This window comes from Martes martes, assembly GCF_963455335.1.
Source record: "Martes martes genome assembly, chromosome: 4".
NCBI lineage: Eukaryota > Metazoa > Chordata > Mammalia > Carnivora > Mustelidae > Martes > Martes martes.
The window spans coordinates 41,658,474-41,678,074 of NC_137891.1; the positions used below are offsets into that span (position 1 = coordinate 41,658,474).

Genomic DNA, 19,601 nt, shown 5'->3' on the forward strand with positions numbered 1-19,601 from the left:
CACCCAGGTGCCCCCATCATTCAACACTTCTATATAATGCCTGGTGCTCATCACAAGTACCCTCCTTAATGCCCATCACCTATTTCACCCATTCCCCCACCTACCTCAGGTCTGGTCACCATCAGTTTGTTCTCTATAGTTGAGTCTGTTTTTTGGTTTGCCTCTCTTTTCTTCCCCCCTATGCTTGTTTGTTTTATTTCTTAAATTCCACATATGAGTGGAATCAACATAACTCATCATTAGGGAAATACAAATCAAAACTATAATGAGGTTACCACCTCACACCTATCAGAATGACTAAAATCAGTAACACAAGAAACAACAGGTGTTGGCGAGGATATGGAGAAATAGGAACACTCTTACATTGTTGGTGGGAATGCAAACTGGTGCAGCCCCTCTGGGAAACAGTATGGAGGTTCCTCAAAAAGTTAAATATAGAACTACCTTATGATGAAACAAATATTTGCCTAAAGAATACAAAAATACTAATTCAAAGGGATATTTACATAAAGAATACAAAAATCCTAATTCAAAGAGATACACACACCTCAATGTTTATAGTAGCATTATCTACAATAGCCAAATTATGGAAACAGCCCAAGTGTCTATTGATTGATGAATGGATAAAGACGATGTAATGTATATACACAATGGAATACATTACTCTGCCATAAAAAAGAATGAAATCTTGTCATTTGCTATGACATGGATGGATGTAGAATATTATGCTAAGTGAAATAAGTCAGAGAAAGAACATGTACTTATTTTTGGTACTATACTTAGTTCCTTTGGACTGTATAACTTAAATTATATATAAATAGATGACTGGGTTGATTGGTTAAGTGTCTGCCTCTGGCTTAGGTCATGGTCCCGGGGTTGGGGGGTTGAGGCCTGTGTCGGGTTCTCTGCTTGGTGGGGAGTCTGCTTTTCCCTCTCCTTCTGCCCATGCATGCTCACACTCTCTCTTTCAAATAAATAAATAAATAAAATCTTAAAAAAATAAAAAATATATAAATATATATCAAAACTTCAAAAGCTATGAAGTGATATAAACATACCACTTATAAATAACATTCCTTATAATATTTAATTTTAAATTGCATTAACTGAGTAGGTTTGTAACATAAGACTATTACCAAGTTACATGTATTAGATCAATATATAGTTTTTTTTTCTCCTTACAGTGCAGGGAGCTCTATGATTGAGGACTTCATTTACTGCCAGATAATCGTAAATACAGCTCAACAGCTCTTTCTGGTTAAGATTGCAATGTAGTTTAGTGTTTTGATGTCTAATGCTGACCCTGATAAAAATTGCTCAACTATTAGTGATGAGAAGCACAGTTATAGTTAAAGTATTCTAATGTAGGTATAAAATTGGGATATATTTCTAGTCTCTAAATATATGCATGTGATAGTAACATGATTTGGATTCAACTGTCAAATTTCAGATTTATTTTAGTAATTTAGTTGACAGTAAATATATAATGAATATAATTATCAAAGATTCAAAAGAGAGATATGTTGTAAATCAGCTGCATGAAACTAGAAAAAGGGTTTGGCACGGGGTAGAGTTTGTCCTAATTACAAAATACCAGCTTTTGGTTCTTGACTAATAAACGATGATATTAGGGGCATAAAATATTTTCCTATTGTGACTAAAAGAAGTATAATTATTTCTAACAGAGTGAATGGCAGATGTGGAGCTATTCTTGCTGATGAAATGGGTTTAGGGAAAACATTGCAATGTATTTCGCTCATCTGGACTCTACAGTGTCAGGGACCCTATGGAGGCAAGCCAGTAATAAAGAAGACGCTTATTGTCACACCTGGAAGCTTGGTGAATAATTGGAAGAAGGAATTTAAAAAATGGCTAGGAAGTGAAAGAATCAAAATATTTCCTGTTGATCAGGTAAGAGACTTATCACAGTTCAGCCTTGGTCATTTTCTAAATCTCTATGCTTTTCAAATCATCACTGCAGTTTTCACTGTCTGTAGGGTAGTTTTTCAAATGCATGTAACTCCCCAACCTTGGCAGAAAACAGCATCTTGGTTTACAATTTGGCTTTGAGTTAACATATTCTAATTAATGTCTGTCAGGAATATGCTGCTTGAATTTGATTTTATAGTTTTAGCCCATAATTTGTTAAATATTGTCTTTTTTTTTTTTTTAGGACCACAAAGTAGAAGAATTCACTAAATCTCCATTTTATTCTGTTCTTATCATCAGTTATGAAATGTTACTTCGTTCTTTGGATCAAATTAAGAGTGTAAAATTTGATCTTCTAATCTGTGATGAGGGCCATCGTTTGAAGAACAGTGCTATTAAGACAACTGCAGCCCTTATTAGCCTCTCCTGTGAGAAAAGAATAATTCTAACTGGTCAGTATTTACTCTGGGAATTATACGATAGAATTTTTGCCTACTTATACAAGATTTGTAATATGCTTGGCATACAAAGAATTGGTGGTGCTGGATGGGGTGCATATTAATAAACCTATGGTCATTGAGTCTTGGGTAGGATTCTGAATTTTCAAATCCCTATGTAATTTTCTGCATCCTAGATTTTGGAGGTTTTGAAAAGTGAATACAGTGGTATCATGGTAAAGAATTTAGGAGATGGATCCAGACTGCCTCTGCTTGGTTCCTAAGGGTGATATTTTTAGCTGTACAACTTTGGGCAAGTTATTTAACTTCTCTGTGCCTCAATTTCCTTATCTGTGAAATAAGGATTATAATACTATATTATTGGGTTATTAACAGTTATTGTGAAGGTCAAAGGAGTTAATTCACATAAAGTTCTTGGAAGATTACCTGACACATGGTAAATGCTTAATATAAGTATCTCTTCTTTTTATATATGTATGCTGCATGCACATAATTTATTGCTGACCAAACTTGCTGGCCCAAGCTGTCTGGAAAGGTGGGATGGCCCATATGTAAATACAAGAATCTTTTTCTGCTCACTTCTTTTTAGCCTATATTAGAATCAGGCCTGATGAGCTCGATGTAGCTTTCCTCCCATACCTCACTTTGGTCTTGTGTGGCCCTTCCAATTTCTGGAGAATTATCCTTGTTTGAAGGAGAGCTTCTACTCTCCCTTGCAACTTGGTCAATGGTTGACTCATATGGAGGTAAGTGGAAAATGCCAGAGCCCTTGCCTTAGGGTAATTTCAGGACCAGCTTTATGGTACAATTTATGTTCTGAGCCTTGCTGTAATTTATCTCAGGCTCAAGGAGGACTTCCTCCCTTAGTTTCTTCCCCTGCTATTCTCTGATTCCATTATTTTCTTTCTCCTGAGAGCTCTCCCTCCATAAATGTACAGCTGAATCCCTGTCTCAGGCTGTGGTCCTGGAGAACCCAGTCTAAGACACAAATCCTTTCCTGCATCAGTTATTGGCAGATGGGATCAGACTATCATGAGTGGCTTGGATGAGTTAGCTGGGGTTGGATGAATATCTGGAAGCCAGCCTTAAGATCCTTATACCTTTGTTTCCCCTCTTTCTTTCTTGCCTTTCTCATTCTGCCTATCTTTTTCTTTAAAGATTTTATTTCTTTATTTGACAGAGAGAGATCACAAGTAGGCAGAGAGGCAGGCAGAGAGCAAGGGGGAAACAGGCTCCCTGCTGAGCAGAGAGCCCGATGCAGGGCTTGATCCCAGGACCCTGAGACCATGACCAGAGCTGAAGGCAGAGGCTTAACCCACTGAGCCACCCAGGTGCCCCTCATTCTGCCTATCTTTATTAGTCATCACCATGGATGTTCATTTAAAGGCTTAGTAACAAAATATATACCAACATAAATATAGTCCCTCTAATTCTTTCTACTTTGGGTCCAAAAACTTAGAACTGACTAGATGTGTTAAAAAAAATTAATAAGCATTTGTCCTGGGGTTGACTCATTTAATTTTGAGGCAAGCAATCATTAAATTCTCCTGCGTTGTGAAATTTATGTTGTCTATATTAATGAAGAAGTGCATTTTTATTCACTTCTTATATTATCTCTTATTTATATTTTTGGGCAACTTTTTCTAGTCCATTATTTGAATGGTCATCTGAAATTACAATGTTGGACTATGCTGACTTACATGTTCTTTTGATGTAATTACTGAAACGTGCTAATGTTTCTTTGAAAATTAGTTAGCAAAAGTTATTGAGTATGCAATATATGCAGTGTATGTTAATCCATTTGTGTCAATTTTTAGGATTAGTGAAGATCTCAATCTGATCTGAAACCTTTGAAAGGTAATAGGTGCCATTCACTGTTTACTAAATGTTAAACACTGTGCTACAGTGTGCATATGCTGTCTTTGCCTTTCACTGTAATACTATTGGGAAATTGATAACTTCCCACATTTATAAGTGAAAAAGTTCTGAATTTAACTTAAAGCACTTAAGAAGCTTATCCAGAATCACACAGTTGTAATAATATTAAAAATCACTAACAGTATAGAACGTTTATTGTGCTTTAGGTATTATTCTTAGTATGTGGATTAACTAATTTGAATCTCACAACCCTAGGAGCTGTATTTTATAGAAATAAACTGAGTATGTGACTCGCTCAGGGTCACTCAGAGAGTAAATGATACAGGTGTGATCTGATCCCAGGCTAGTTAGACTCCAGAGCCTGTATGCAGCCACTATGCTGAATTTATTACACAGTTAAAACCAGAGTTAAAAATTTATTTGGTTCTTAATATTTTTTGTTCCACTGGATTTGGCTGCTCTTTCTCAGTTCTAAAGCCTTTATTTTAGTTCTCTTAGGGAGGAGAGTACAACTTTCAAAAAATACCTGTGACTGTAAAACACAAATTTGACCTTTTCATAATTTTTTTCTTTCTTTAGGTACTCCAGTTCAGAATGATCTTCAAGAATTTTTTGCATTAATTGATTTTGTAAATCCAGGAATATTAGGTTCTTTGTCATCTTACAGAAAAATATATGAAGAACCCATTATTATATCAAGACAGCCTTCTGCTTCTGAGGTATAATTTACTTTTATAAAAAGGTTAAAAAAAAGCAGTATGCCCAGGAAAGTCATCCCCAAACTTGGACATTATTTAATTCAGAAAAAATTAAATTAGTGAATTCTTTACTTTTCCCACAATCCTTCAACTGAGTCTTCCTGCATTCTTTACTTTAGAAAGTACCACATTAAAAAAAATCACAAGTAGGTACTTTATTAGGTACTTCACAAAGAATTATAAATGGTAGTAAACATATATAAAAACATTCATTTTTACTGGTATTGAAAAAAAATACACCAAAATAACCATAAAATAACTTTTATATTCTTCTACTGGTATTTTAGTTGGCTCAGTTTACATAGGAATAGCAAGTAAAGATGAGAGTACTCTCCTCTACTGTTGGGAATGTCAATTGGTACAACTGGAGAATAGTTGAGCAGCATGTATCAAAAGCCTTACAATTGTATATATTTTGTGGTGTGGCAATACCATTTTTAGGAATTTATTATAGAGAAATAGTTGTAGATGTGCTTAAAGATTTTAGCTGTGTTGTGTAAGGGTAAAAAAGTATAAGGAAGGGCGCCTGGGTCACTCAGTGGGTTAAAGCCTCTGCCTTCGGCTCAGGTCATGATCTCAGGGTCCTGGGATCAAGACCTGCATCAGGATATCTGCTCAGTGGGGATCCTGCTTTCCCTCTCTCTCTCTCTCTGGCTGCCTCTCTGCCTACTTGTGATCTCTGTCTGTCAAATAAATAAATAAAATCTTAAAAAGAAAAAAAGAAGTATAAGGAAACAAATCGGGAACAGACATTTCTAAAGGTAGGAAAATGGTTAAAGCAGAGTCTTCATGTTGTATACACAATATTTCATTGAATCAAAATAATACCAATTCTAAGATGCATTGTTATTTTATGAACCACTAAGGAAAACATGCTATCAATCATAGTTATAAGAAGTCATTGCTTATAAAAAGCAACCTATATCAGAGAAGTTAAAGTGTAAAAAAAAATATGTCTCAGAATTAATAAAATATGATAATCAGTCAGAAGATATTTATTGAGCATTTCCCATGAACTGTACAAAATAATAGCTTATGAATATATTTAATAGCATGGAAAATATCCATCATACATTATTTAAAAGTAAAATCACATTCATTTATTTACTTAACACTTACACATTAAACACCTGTAGTGGGCCAAATGCAAAGTGTTAGATGCTAGGGAATACAATGAAGAGCCAAACTGACTGGTGCCTTGTTCCCATGAAGCTTGAACTATAGAGAGACTGTTTTGTTACAAACAGGAAAATAAAAGTAAAAATAAAGTGTTAAATACATTTACATATTGACAAAGAAAAAAGACTTGGGAGATAGATATAAAAGTCATGACAGCAGTGGCTGTTTCTATTTGATTAAAGTTGGTTTTAATTTTCTTATTTTACATAACTATATTTTCTGACTTTTCTTCACTGATCCTATTTTGTTATAAAAGTTGAAAATAGTTTTAACATGAGGGGAATTTTTTATGACTTTTTACACATGGGATTTATTTTAAGCTTCACTGTGAAGTTATGTATGCTCAAAAGAGAATTTAAACATATATTTCACTTATATTGTATTTTGACTTGAGGTACTGTGGTAAGAACTTAGAAACTAACTAAAGGAAACAGACAAATTGGAAACTAACATTCTTTTTTAAAAGATTTTATTTATTTATTTGTCGAGAGTGAGAGAGAGAGAGAACACAAGTAGGCAGAGTGGCAGGGAGAGGCAGAGAGAGAAGCAGGCTCCCCACTGAGGAAGGAGCCCGATGTGGGACTTGATCCCAGGACCCTGGGATCATGACCTGAGCCTAAGGCAGTGGCTTAACTGACTGAGCCACCCAGGCATCCCTCTTTTTTTTTTTTTTTAAACTATTATGTTAGTCACCATACAGTACATCATTAGTTTTTGATGTAGTGTTCCAAAATTCATTGTTTATATATAACACCTACTGCTCCATGCAATATGTGCTATACCCATCACTGGGTGAGCCCATCCCCCACTCCCCTTCCCTCTAAAACCCCTCAGTTTGTTTCTCAGAGTCCACAGTCTCTCATGGTTAATTTCCCCCTCCAATTACCCTCCTTCATTTTTCCTTTCCTTCTCCTAATGTCCTCCATACTATTCCTTATGTTCACAAGTAAGTGAAATCATATGATAATTGACTTTCTCTGCTTCACTTATTTCACTCAGCATAATCTCCTCCAGTCCCATCCATGTTGATGCAAAAGTTGGGTATTCATCATTTCTGATGGCTGAGTAATATTCCATTGTGTGTATGGACCACATCTTCTTTTCTTTTTTTTTTTTAAGATTTTATTTATTTATTTGACAGACAGTGATCACAAGTAGGCAGAGAGGCAGGCAGAGAGAGAGAGGGGGAAGCAGGCTCCCTGCTGAGCAGAGAGCCCGATGCGGGGCTCGATCCCAGGACCCTGAGATCATGACCTGAGCCGAAGGCAGAGGCTTTAACCCAGGCGCCCCTGGACCACATCTTCTTTATCCATTAATCTGTTGAAGGCATCTCAGCTTTTTCCACAATTTGGCTATTGTGGACATTGCTGCTATGAACATTGGGGTGCATATGGCCCTTCTTTTCACTACATCTTTATCTTTGGGTCAAATACCCAGTAGTGCAATTGCCAGGTCATAGGATAGCTCTATTTTTAATTTTTTGAGGAACCTCCACACTGTTTTCCAAAGTGGCTGCACCAACTTGCATTCCCACCAACAGTGTAAGAGGGTTTCCCTTTCTCCACTTCCTCTCCAAAATTTGCTGTTTCTTGCCTTGTTAAATTTTGCCATTCTAGCTGTGTAAGGTGATATCTCAATGTGGTTTTTTAAAAAAGAATTAATTATTATTTATTATTATTATTTATTTTTATTATTATTTATTTTAATAAACATATAATGTATTTTTATCCCCAGGGGTACAGGTCTGTGAATCGCCAGGTTTACACATTTCATAGCACTCATCATAGCACATACCCTCCCCAATGTCCATATCCCCACCACCCTCTCCGTTCCCCCTCCCCCCCAGCAACCCTCAGTCTGTTTTTTGAGATTGAGTCTTTTATGGTTTGTCTCCATCCCAATCCCATCTTCTTTCATTTTTTCTTTTCCTACCTCCCCCCAACCCCCCCACATTGCATCTCCACTTCCTCATATCAAAGAGATCATATGATAGTTGTTTTTCTCCGATTGACTTATTTCGCTAAGCATAATACCCTCTAGTTCCATCCACGTCATCGCACATGGCAAGATTTCATTTCTTTTGATGGCTGCATAGTATTCCATTGTGTATATATACCACATCTTCTTTATCCATTCATCTGTTGATGGGCATCTAGGTTCTTTCCATAGTTTGGCTATTGTGGACATTGCCGCTATAAACATTCGGGTGCACGTGCCCCTTCGGAGCACCACGTTTGTATCTTTAGGATATATACCCAGTAGTGCAATTGCTGGGTCATAGGGTAGCTCTATTTTCAGTTTTTTGAGGAACTTCCACACTGTTTTCCAGAGTGGTTGCACCAGCTTGCATTCCCACCAACAGTGTAGGAGGGTTCCCCTCTCTCTGCATCCTCGCCAGCATCTGTCATTTCTTGACTTGTTAATTTTAGCCATTCTGATTGGTGTAAGGTGGTATCTCATTGTGGTTTTGATTTGTATTTCCCTGATGCCGAGTGATGTGGAGCATTTTTTCATGTGTCTGTTTGCCATCTGGATGTCTTCTTTGCAGAAATGTCTGTTCATGTCCTCTGCCCATTTCTTGACTGGATTATTTGTTCTTTGGGTATTGAGTTTGATAAGCTCTTTATAGATTTTGGATACTAGCCCTTTATCTGATAATGTCGTTTGCAAATATGTTCTCCCATTCTGTCAGTTGTCTTTTGGTTTTGTTAACTTTTTCCTTTGCTGTGCAAAAGCTTTTGATCTTGATGAAATCCCAATAGTTCTTTTTGCCCTTGCTTCTGTTGCCTTTGGCGATGTTCCTAGGAAGAAGTTGCTGCGGTTGAGGTCAAAGAGGTTGCTGCCTGCGTTCTCCTCAAGGATTTTGATGGATTCTTTTCTCACATTGAGGTCCTTCATCCATTTTGAGTCTATTTTCATGTGTGGTGTAAGGAAATAGTCCAATTTCATTTTTCTGCATGTGGCTGTCCAATTTTCCCAGCACCATTTGTTGAAGAGGCTGTCTTTTTTCCATTGGACATTCCTTCCTGCTTTGTCGAAGATTAGTTGACCATAGAGTTGAGGGTCTATTTCTGGGCTTTCTATTCTGTTCCATTGGTCTATATGTCTGTTTTTGTGCCAGTACCATACTGTCTTGATGATGACAGCTTTGTAATAGAGCTTGAAGTCTGGAATTGTGATGCCACCAACTTTGGCTTTCTTTTTCAATATTCCTTTGGTTATTCGAGGTCTTTTCTGGTTCCCTATAAATTTTAGGATTATTTGTTCTATTTCTTTGAAAAAAAATGGGTGGAGTTTTGATAGGGATTGCATTAAATACGTAGATTGCTTTAGGTAGAATAGACATTTTCACAATATTTGTTCTTCCAATCCATGAGCATGGAACATTTTTCCATTTCTTTGTGTCTTCCTCAATTTCTTTCATGAGTACTTTATAGTTTTCTGAGTATAGATTCTTTGCCTCTTTGGTTAGATTTATTCCTAGGTATCTTATGGTTTTGGGTGCAATTGTAAATGGGACTGACTCCTCAATTTCTCTTTCTTCTTATTGTTAGTGTAAAGAAATGCGACTGATTTCTGTGCATTGACTTTATATCCTGACACTTTACTGAATTCCTGTACAAGTTCTAGCAGTTTTGGAGTGGAGCCTTTTGGGTTTTCCACATATAGTATCATATCATCTGCAAAGAGTGATAGTTTGCCTTCTTCTTTGCCAATTTGGATGCCTTTAATTTCTTTTTGTTGTCTGATTGCTGAGGCTAGAACTTCTAGTACTATGTTGAACAGCAGTGGTGATTAACGGACATCCTTGCCGTGTTCCTGACCTTAGTGGAAAAGCTTTAAGTTTTTCTCCATTGAGAATGATATTTGCGGTGGGTTTTTATGGATGGCTTTGATAATATTGAGGTATGTGCCCTCTATCCCTACACTTTGAAGAGTTTTAATCAGGAAGAGATGCTGCACTTTGTCAAATGCTTTTTCAGCATCTATTGAGAGTATCGTATGGTTCTTATTCTTTCTTTTATTAATGTATTGTATCACATTGATGGATTTGTGGATGTTGAACGAACCTTGCAGCCCTGGAATAAATCCCACTTGGTCGTGGTGAATAATCCTTTTAATGTACTGTTGGATCCTATTGGCCAGTATTTTGGTGAGAATTTTCATCTGTGTTCATCAAGGATATTGGTCTGTAATTCTCTTTTTTGGTGGGATCCTTGTCTGGTTTTGGGATCAAGGTGATGCTGGCCTGATAGAATGAGTTTGGAAGTTTTCCTTCCATTTCTATTTTTTGGAACAGTTTCAGGAGAATAGGAATTAATTCTTCTTTAAATGTTTGGTAGAATTCCCCTGGAAAGCCGTCTGGTCCTACACTTTTGTTTGTTTGGAGATTTTTGACGACTGTTTCTTTCTTTTTTTTTTTTTTAAAGATTTTATTTATTTATTTGACAGACAGAGATCATAAGTATGCAGAGAGGCAGGCAGAGACAGAGAGGAGGAAGCAGGTTCCTTGCTGAGCAGAGAACCCGATGCGGGGCTCGATCCCAGGACCCTGAGATCATGACCTGAGCCAAAGGCAGAGGCTTAACCCACTGAGCCACCAAGGTGCCCCTTTGATGACTGTTTCAATCTCCTTACTGGTTATGGGTCTGTTCAGGTTTTCTATTTCTTCCTGGTTCAGTTGTGGTAGTTTAGATGTCTCTAGAAATGTATCCATTTCTTCCAGATTGTCGAATTTGTTGGCGTAGAGTTGCTCATAGTATGTTCTTATAATTGTTTGTATTTCTTTGGTGTTGGTTGTGATCTCTCCTCTTTCATTCATGATTTTATTTATTTGGGTCCTTTCTCTTTTCTTTTTGATAAGTCTGGCTAGGGGTTTGTCAATCTTATTAATTCTTTCAAAGAACCAGCTCCTAGTTTCGTTGATTTGTTCTATTGTTTTTTTAGTTTCTATTTCATTGATTTTTGCTCTGATCTTTATGATTTCTCTTCTCCTGCTGGTTTAGGCTTTCTTTCTCCAGCTCCTTTAGGTGTAGGGTTAGGTTGTGTATTTGAGACCTTTCTTGTTTCTTGAGAAAGGCTTGTACCGCTATATATTTTCCTCTCAGGACTGCCTTTTTTGTGTCCCACAGATTTTGAACCGTTGTGTTTTCATTATCAATTGTTTCCATGAATTTTTTCAATTCTTCTTTAATTTCCTGGTTGACCCATTCATTTTTTAGAAGGATGCTGTTTAGTCTCCATGTATTTGTGTTCTTTCCAAATTTCCTCTTGTGATTGAGTTCTAGCTTCAGAGCATTGTGGTCTGTAAATATGCAGGGAATGATCCCAATCTTTTGATACCGGTTGAGACCTGACTTATGACCCAGGATGTGGTCTATTCTGGAGAATGTTCCATGTGCACTAGAGAAGAATGTATATTCTGCTGCTTTGGGATGGAATGTTCTGAATATATCTGTGATGTCCATCTGGTCCAGTGTGTCATTTAAGACCTTTATTTCCGTATTGATCTTTTGCTTAGATGATCTGTCCATTTCAGTGAGGGGAGTGTTAAAGTCCCCTGCTATTATTGTATTACTGTCAATGTATTTCTTTGATTTTGTTATTAATTGGTTTATATAGTTGGCTGCTCCTATGTTAGGGGCATAGATATTTAAGATTGTTAGGTCTTCTTGTTGGACAGACCCTTTGAGTATGATATAGTGTCCTTCCTCATCTCTTATTCTAGTCTTTGGCTTAAAATCTAATTGATCTGATATAAGGATTGCCACCCCAGCTTTCTTCTGATGTCCATTAGCATGGTACATTGTTTTCCACCCCCTCACTTTAAATCTGGAGGTGTCTTCGGGTCTAAAATGAGTTTCTTGTAGGCAGCATATTTTTTTTTTTTAATGATTTTTATTTATTTATTTTGTGAGAGAGACAGAGTGAGAGAGAGCATGAGAGGGGAGGTCAGAGGGAGAAGCAGACTCCCCATGGAGCTGGGAGCCCGATGTGGGACTCGATCCCAGGACTCTGGGACCATGACCTGAGCCGAAGGCAGTTGCTTAACCAACTGAGCCACCCAGGCGCCCTTGTAGGCAGCATATTGATGGGTTTTGTTTTTTTTATCCATTCTGATACCCTGTGTCTTTTGATTGGGGCATTTAGCCCATTAACATTCAGGGTAACTATTTAGAGATATGAATTTATTGCCATTGTATTGCCTGTAAGGTGACTGTTACTGTATATTGTCTCTGTTTCTTTCTGATCTACTACTTTAGGGTCTCTCTTTGCTTAGAGGACCCCTTTCAATATTTCCTGTAGAGCTGGTTTGGTGTTTGCAAGTTCTTTCAGCTTTTGTTTGTCCTGGAAGCTCTTTATCTCTGCTTCTATTTTCAGTGATAGCCTAGCTGGATATAGTATTCTTGGCTGCATGTTTTTCTCGTTTAGTGCTCTGAATATATCATGCCAGTTCTTTCTGGCCTGCCAGGTCTCTGTGGATAGGTCCGCTGCCAATCTAATGTTTTTACCCTTGTATATTACAGACTTATTTTCCCGGGCTGCTTTCTGGATTTTCTCTTTGTCGCTAAGACTTGTAAATTTTACTATCAGGTGTCGAGGTGTGGACCTATTTTTATTGATTTTGAGGGGCGTTCTTAGCATCTCCTGGATTTTGATGTTTGTTCCCTTTGCCGTATTAGGGAAATTCTCTCCAATAATTCTCTCCAATATACCTTCTGCTCCCCTCTCTCTTTCTTCTTCTTCTGGAATCCCAATTATTCTAATGTTGTGTCGTCTTATGGTGTTGCTTATCTCTCAAATTCTCTCCTTGTGGTCCAGTATTTGTTTGTCTCTCTTTTGCTCAGCTTCTTTATTCTCTGTCATTTGGTCTTTTATGTCACTAATTCTTTCTTCTGCCTCATTTATCCTAGCAGTGAGAGCTTCCATTTTTGATTGCACCTCATGAATAGCTTTTTTGATTTCAACTTGGTTAGATTTTAGTTATTTTATTTCTCCAGAAAGGGCTTTTATCTCTCCAGAGAGGGTTTCTCTAATATCTTCTATGACTTTTTTGAGCCCGACTAGAACCTTGAGAATCATCATTCTGAACTCTAGATCTGTCATATTATATATTACAATGTCCTTACTGATTAGGTCCCCAGCCTTCGGTACTGCCTCTTGTTCTTTTTTTTGTGGTGAGTTTTTCAGCCTTGTCATTTTGTCCAGATAAGATTTGCTTTCTCCTCCTCTGGAATTCCGCTGTTCTTGGTGAGTGAAGTTGGTCTTGGCTGGGTTTCTTGTTGATCTTCTGGGGGAGGGGCCTGTTGTAGTGATTCTCAAGTGTCTTTGCCGCAGGCAGAATTGCACTGCCCTTGCCAGGGGCCGGGCTAAGTAATCCGCTCGGGTTTGCTTTCGGGAGCTTTTGTTCCCTGAGTGCTTTCCATATAGTTCCGGAGGACAGGAATGAAGATGGCGGCCTCCCAATCTCCGGCCCGGAGGAGCCGAGAGCTTGGGGTCCTGCTCCTCCTTGCGCCCTCAGAGAAAAGCGCCCAACCTCCCCTGCCTCCCTGGCCTCTGGTCGCACCTGGAGGAAAGCAGTCAATTGCTGGCACTTGGAGAAAAGCGCCTGGTCGCTTCCGTCTCCATGGCCTCTGGCCGTGCTCTGAGCCCACCCAGCCTGCGACCGGCTCAAGGTAACCCCGGGCTGAGAGCTCACTCCTCGGCTTTGTCGCTGTAGCCGGCTTCCCTGCTCTAATACCTGCAAGCTTTGCGGCACTCAGACACCCCGATCCTTCTGTGACCCTGTGGGACCTGGGGCCACGCTGACCCCGCGTGGGCTTCACCCCAGTTTAGCCTCTGGAGCAATGTCCCCCCGTGGAGCAGACTTTTAAAAGTCCTGATTTTGTGCTCCATTGCTCCGCCGCAGGCCAGGAGCCAGCCCCTCCCCCCACGGTCTGTCTTCCCGTCGCTTTGGATTCACTTCTCCGCAGGTCCTATCTTTCAGAAAGTGATCGATTTTCTGCTTCTAGAATTGTTGCTCTTCTTCTCTTCGATTTCCCGTTGGATTTGTAGGTGTTCACAATGGTTAGATAAGCTATCTAGCTGATCTCCTGCTACCCGATGTCGTCTCAGCCTGCTACTTCTCCACCATCTTGACTCCTCTCTCTCAATGTGGTTTTGATTTGAATTTCCCCGATGGCTAATGATGAACTTTTTTCATGTGTCTTTTAGCCATTTGTATATCTTCATTGAAGAAGTGTCTGTTCATGTCTTCATGCTCATTTTTTGACTTGATTATCTGTTTTTTGTGTGTGTTGAGTTTGAGAAGTTCTTTATAGATCTTGGGTATCAGCCCTTTGTCTGTAGTGTCATTTGCGAATATCTTCTCCCATTCCGTGGGTTGCCTCTTTGTTTTGTTGACTGTTTCCTTTGCTGTGCAGAAGCTTTTTATCTTGATGAAGTCCCAAAAGTTCATTTTTGCTTTAGTTTCCCTTGCCTTTGGAGATGTGTCTTAAAAGAAGTTTCTGTGGCCGATGTTGAAGAGGTTACTGCCTATGTTCTCCTCTAGGATTTTGATGGATTCCTGTCTCACACTGAGGTCTTTCGTCAGAAACAAACATTTCTAATGAACAATATGTAATGATTTTGAAAGAATTAGCTGTGCCTTTTGTCAGTGATTTCTTGTAGGTTTAATTTTAGGATCAATAACTTGTTAAAATATTTGCTTCCAAGAATTCGCTATTTGCTGAATTAGTTCTTTGTTGATGATTTTAAGATTATGTACCATGACAATCTTCATATAAAAGCTTACTTTTAGAATAATTTTAGTGTGTAGATTGTTGATTTCTGATGGTTCTCAATGGTGCCATTAGCCAAACAAGGATTTAGGAGACTGGCTTCATTTACTTAAATGATTATGCTGAACATTTAAAGAGATGATGGTTGGTTTTTCTATCCCATGTTTAAAAAAAAAATCTGAATGGACATAATTAGTAATTGTTTAATTATTATAAGATGTTTAATATCCCTTTTAATTGCAAGTACTGTTTATAACACTTTTAAGTCTGCGATTTTTTCTGTAGGAAGAAAAAGAGTTAGGAGAGAAAAGAGCAGCTGAACTTACTTGCCTCACTGGACTCTTTATCCTTAGAAGAACCCAAGAAGTCATTAATAAATATCTTCCACCTAAAATAGAGAATGTAGTCTTTTGCCGACCAGGAGCACTACAGATTGAACTTTATCGAAAGCTGTTGAATTCTCAAGCTGTTAAGTTCTGCCTTCGAGGGTTGTTGGGAAATAGTCCTCATCTAATATGTATAGGAGCTCTTAAAAAACTGTGCAATCACCCTTGCTTGTTGTTCAATTCTATAAAGGTAAGTAGCATGTGAGACTGTGTCAAGAATATAAGCTAAGGGTTTTGCATCACATGAATCTGATTGGTAGATTGGGCCAATCACAGGGGATTGCATTTGTGGGTTTTCCAAAAGCTTTATGGCCTCTCCTATATTTTTCATCTGTACAGCTTATCCAGTCTTCTATTTGTTGAGAGACTGTCCATACTGGACAACACTAGGGGTGAAATAGATGTGAGGCACTGCCTTCTAGAGTTTGCCCCATGCCCTTTTGTATCTTGTCTAATAATTTGCTGTGATTTCTCTCCCTATTTTATATAGCGAATCAGTTTTGTTTGGTGCAGACACATTCAAAATTTATCATTGAAAATAACTTATTTTTTTACCATTATAAAAGTAATACATGATACATACAATTTGTATGAAATTTACAAAATTCAGAAAATCAGAAGAAAATTAAAGTCATCTGCTGGTTAGAATGTAAATTGGTATAGCTGAGAGATAGTTGGCAATATATATCAAAGCCTTAACATTGTATGTTAACATTGTATGTTTTCTTGGCTCCTCTAGCCAGAAAAAAACTCATATTTTGATATTAATAATCTTAGCCAGTACTTAATAAGCACTTGTCATGTACCAAACAATGCTTTTCTAGTATTATTTTGCATATTTTTTATAAAACTCTGCGGAGTAAGTATTGTTATTACTCTCCCCATTTTATGGTGCGAGAACAGGGGCTCAAAAATATGCATATATATAATCTAGTTCTAGAGAAATTTAATTTTTTTTATTTTTTAAGATTTTATTTATTTATGTGACAGAGATCACAAGCAGGCAGAGAGGCAGGCAGAGAGAGAGAGAGAGGAGGAAGCAGGCTCCCTGATGAGCAGAGAGCCTGATGCGGGACTTGATCCCAGGACCCTGGGATCATGACCTGAGCTGGAGGCAGAGGCTTAACTCACTAAGCCACCCAGGTGCCCTGAGAAATTTAATTTTAATAATGCTATGCTTACTATTTTAAAATATACTTTTTTCACAACTAAATCATGAACATTTTCTCTAATTAGAAATCTTCTCCAAGTATGATTTTTAATGGTTGTATAGTCGAACTTAGTATTTGAATAGTTAACAAACATAAGGCAGTTTGGAGTATAGTGAGAGTTTTCTGTTTTGGGGTTAGAACTGGATATCAGTCTCTGCTCTACTGTTTACCAGTTCTTTAAGGGCAAATTTAATCACGGTCAAATTATATCTGTGAGCCTTTATTTTTCTTATTTCTAAAGCAGAGACAATAAAAACTTCCTGATGTTATTGTGGTAACTTGATGAAATAGTATGGAAAGAACCTAGCAGAATGCCTGGCCATAGAAGTTACACAGTAACTATTAATATTCTGTTATCCCCAGCTCATTCTTAACACTTTATTAAAACAACTTTTATAAAAACAAACAAAGTGCAACTTTTATTCTTTTATTTGTTTTCTTTAAATAGTAAAATCGTAATTTGCAAACAAAACGAAAGAAAACCTGTGGACGCTGCATTATGCTTGAGGTCATTAGTTTTATATTTCGAAAATGGAGTGTTCTACCAGAATTCTTCAAGTTTATCCTTAATGAGTTATATTTATATAGTTTATCATAGGAGAAGTCTGTAACTCTTAAGTAGGTAGGATTATAACAATTTATTAATCACCTTTTTAAGAAACAGATTTTATACAGTGATAAAAATTAAACCCTTTGGGCATGGCGCCCAGCAAAAATAGAAGCCCCAAATTCTTCCTTAAAAGGTAGACTTTATCATAGCCCAGAACACCAGTTAACTAGTAACAGACATAGGATACTACAAGCTTATTTTACAACCTGGCAAATAAAGCCTTTCCTCTAACATCAAAGCAAATGAGGATTGATGGAAAATGGCTGAAATGAGCCTTCCACATGTATAAGTACCCTTTAAGCAGTGTTTTTATAAATGTATTCCTGTTGAAACTAGTTTCTTCCCCATCCAAGGTCAGTCAAGGTGATGGGTTTCTTTTCACGAAATATGAGTGGAATATAACCAAAAAAAGTGTAGCTGATAATGGAGGGTATTGACTATAGAGAGTCAGAAGAGCAAGTGCTGTGACTAGCTGATGTGAGAGGCCTAACTGGTAAATCCCTGTGATGGAGTTGGTACATCAGACTGTCCCAGCATAAAGATATTATCTATTAGTTGATTCTTAATTAGGGGTCTTATGTGTTATAATCTGGAAAGCTTTTAAAACTACATTTGTCCAGACCTCAACACATATGGACTGATTCAGAATCTGAGAGTAGGACCCAAGTATGAAGATATGGAAAAAGTGACTCCCCAAAGGATTCTGGTTATGTGTTTCTGGTTAACAGCTTATGCCATAAGATCACCGTCTTCCTTGTATTTTGATTTAATATTCACAAGACAACTTTCTGCTAATGATTTGGGTTGCTTTGTGGTTTCATATGACAGAATGCATAGACCAGTTGGTTTAAATAGGCAGGTTTCCTTTAAAGGTCAATAAATTTATATTCTTAGTCTCTTAATTTGATTAGTATGGCTCATTTGCCTAGAGCTTAAGCATGTTCAGTTTCTGAACATGAAAAGTTGTGGACTAGATCCTGGGTCTGTCTGTGGTCCTTCGATGGTCTCTCCAAGGTGTCAACATTTTAGCAGACCTAATCCGAAGCAGCCAGCAACTGTCTCTTTCCCCTTGTATATCCCAGTAATATTAATATCTTAGGGTTCCAGGTCTTTTCAATCAAGTGACTTTACCTATTACTATATTTTGGGAATAAGCAAAATTAAAATTAGTACTTTGTGCCCAGCATCTTACACTAGAGGATTCACTGCCCTTAAGGTGTTCCTGGAATTATTATTTTTTTTAAAGATTGATTTACTTATTTGAAAGAAAGAGCCTGCATGTGAGCCGGGTGGTGGTGGGTGGTGGGTGGTGAGTGGGGCTCTGGGGGAAGGGGTAAAGGGAGAGAGAGAATCTAAGAAGATTCCCTGCTAAATGTGGAACCTGAGGTGGGGCTCGGTCCCGGGACCCTGAGATCATGACCTGAGCCCAAATCTGGAGTCTGATGCTTAATTGACTGAGCCTCCCAGGCACCCCTGTTCCTGGAATTATTAAAGAGGGAATACAGTACACATGAAAACATAGGGAAGGATAATAAAGTATATAGTTAACTTCCCAAATAAGGTCAAAGCTGAAGTATACTTTGTAACCATAAAGTTCAAGAGTAAGTGTCTACCACTTCCCCCCAAAAGGGCTATAAATAATAAGGTAGAATTTGCAATGGATCCTTAAGTATTTACAGGATTGAGATAATTGGACGGAAAAATGAGGAAGCATTCCTGACAGGTGGTGTAGGTTGAACAAAGTTTTAAAAACAGTGATAAATCTAGTAAGTGTGGAAAAAAGTGAGGAGACCAGCCAGTCTCAGAAATTTAATCTAAAAAGTGCTGTAGGGGCACCTATGTGGCTAAGTTGATAAACGTTGGCCTTCGGCTCAGGTCATGATCCCAGCGTCCTGGGCTCCCTGCTCAGCGGGGAGACTGGTTTCCCTCTCCTAGTCCCCCTGCTTGTGTTCCCTCTCTTGCTAGGTCTCTCTCTGTCAAATAAATAAATAAAATCTTTTAAAAAAATTAAATGGAAAGTGATGTAGTTATTAATAAGTGTATTTCTGGCTAAGTATTCACATGTTAGCTAGGTACTTTTGGAGGAGGAACTTCAGAGATACTGATAACCATAAGCACTTTGGAATAAAATTATTCTAAAAACTGTTGGTAATATAAACAAAAATAGTATAGGTAAGATTACATAACTCTGTTAATTTAGGCAGAATTATTCCTTCGTGCAGAAGGAATTGTTAAGATTGAGTAAACTCTTATGCTGGATTCTGAATATAACCTAGGAGGTGCTGTGAGAAGCTCACAAATATTGGAAAGAAAAATAACAGAGGGAAGGAGAGGAGAGAGAAAAAGAAGCACCAGTGATGAGAAATCTCAGGGTTTTGGAGAGAACACATGTTATATCACTGTTTGGACCCT

The 19,601-nt window shown here is 37.8% G+C and overlaps 1 protein-coding gene across 2 annotated transcripts in view; it reads left to right on the forward strand.

Annotated features, from left to right (window-relative positions):
• The window catches only part of RAD54B (RAD54 homolog B), a gene marked incomplete at its 5' end in the record, with an annotated part of 97,602 nt that overhangs the window by 60,946 nt on the left and 17,055 nt on the right, over nucleotides 1-19,601 (forward strand). For both annotated transcript variants that reach the window (XM_080802599.1, XM_080802600.1), the window contains 4 exons: nucleotides 1,686-1,911; nucleotides 2,174-2,381; nucleotides 4,845-4,984; nucleotides 15,268-15,558. In XM_080802599.1, the coding sequence (XP_080658725.1) occupies nucleotides 1,686-1,911; nucleotides 2,174-2,381; nucleotides 4,845-4,984; nucleotides 15,268-15,558 (865 nt within the window). The remainder of the gene's footprint in view (nucleotides 1-1,685; nucleotides 1,912-2,173; nucleotides 2,382-4,844; nucleotides 4,985-15,267; nucleotides 15,559-19,601) is intronic.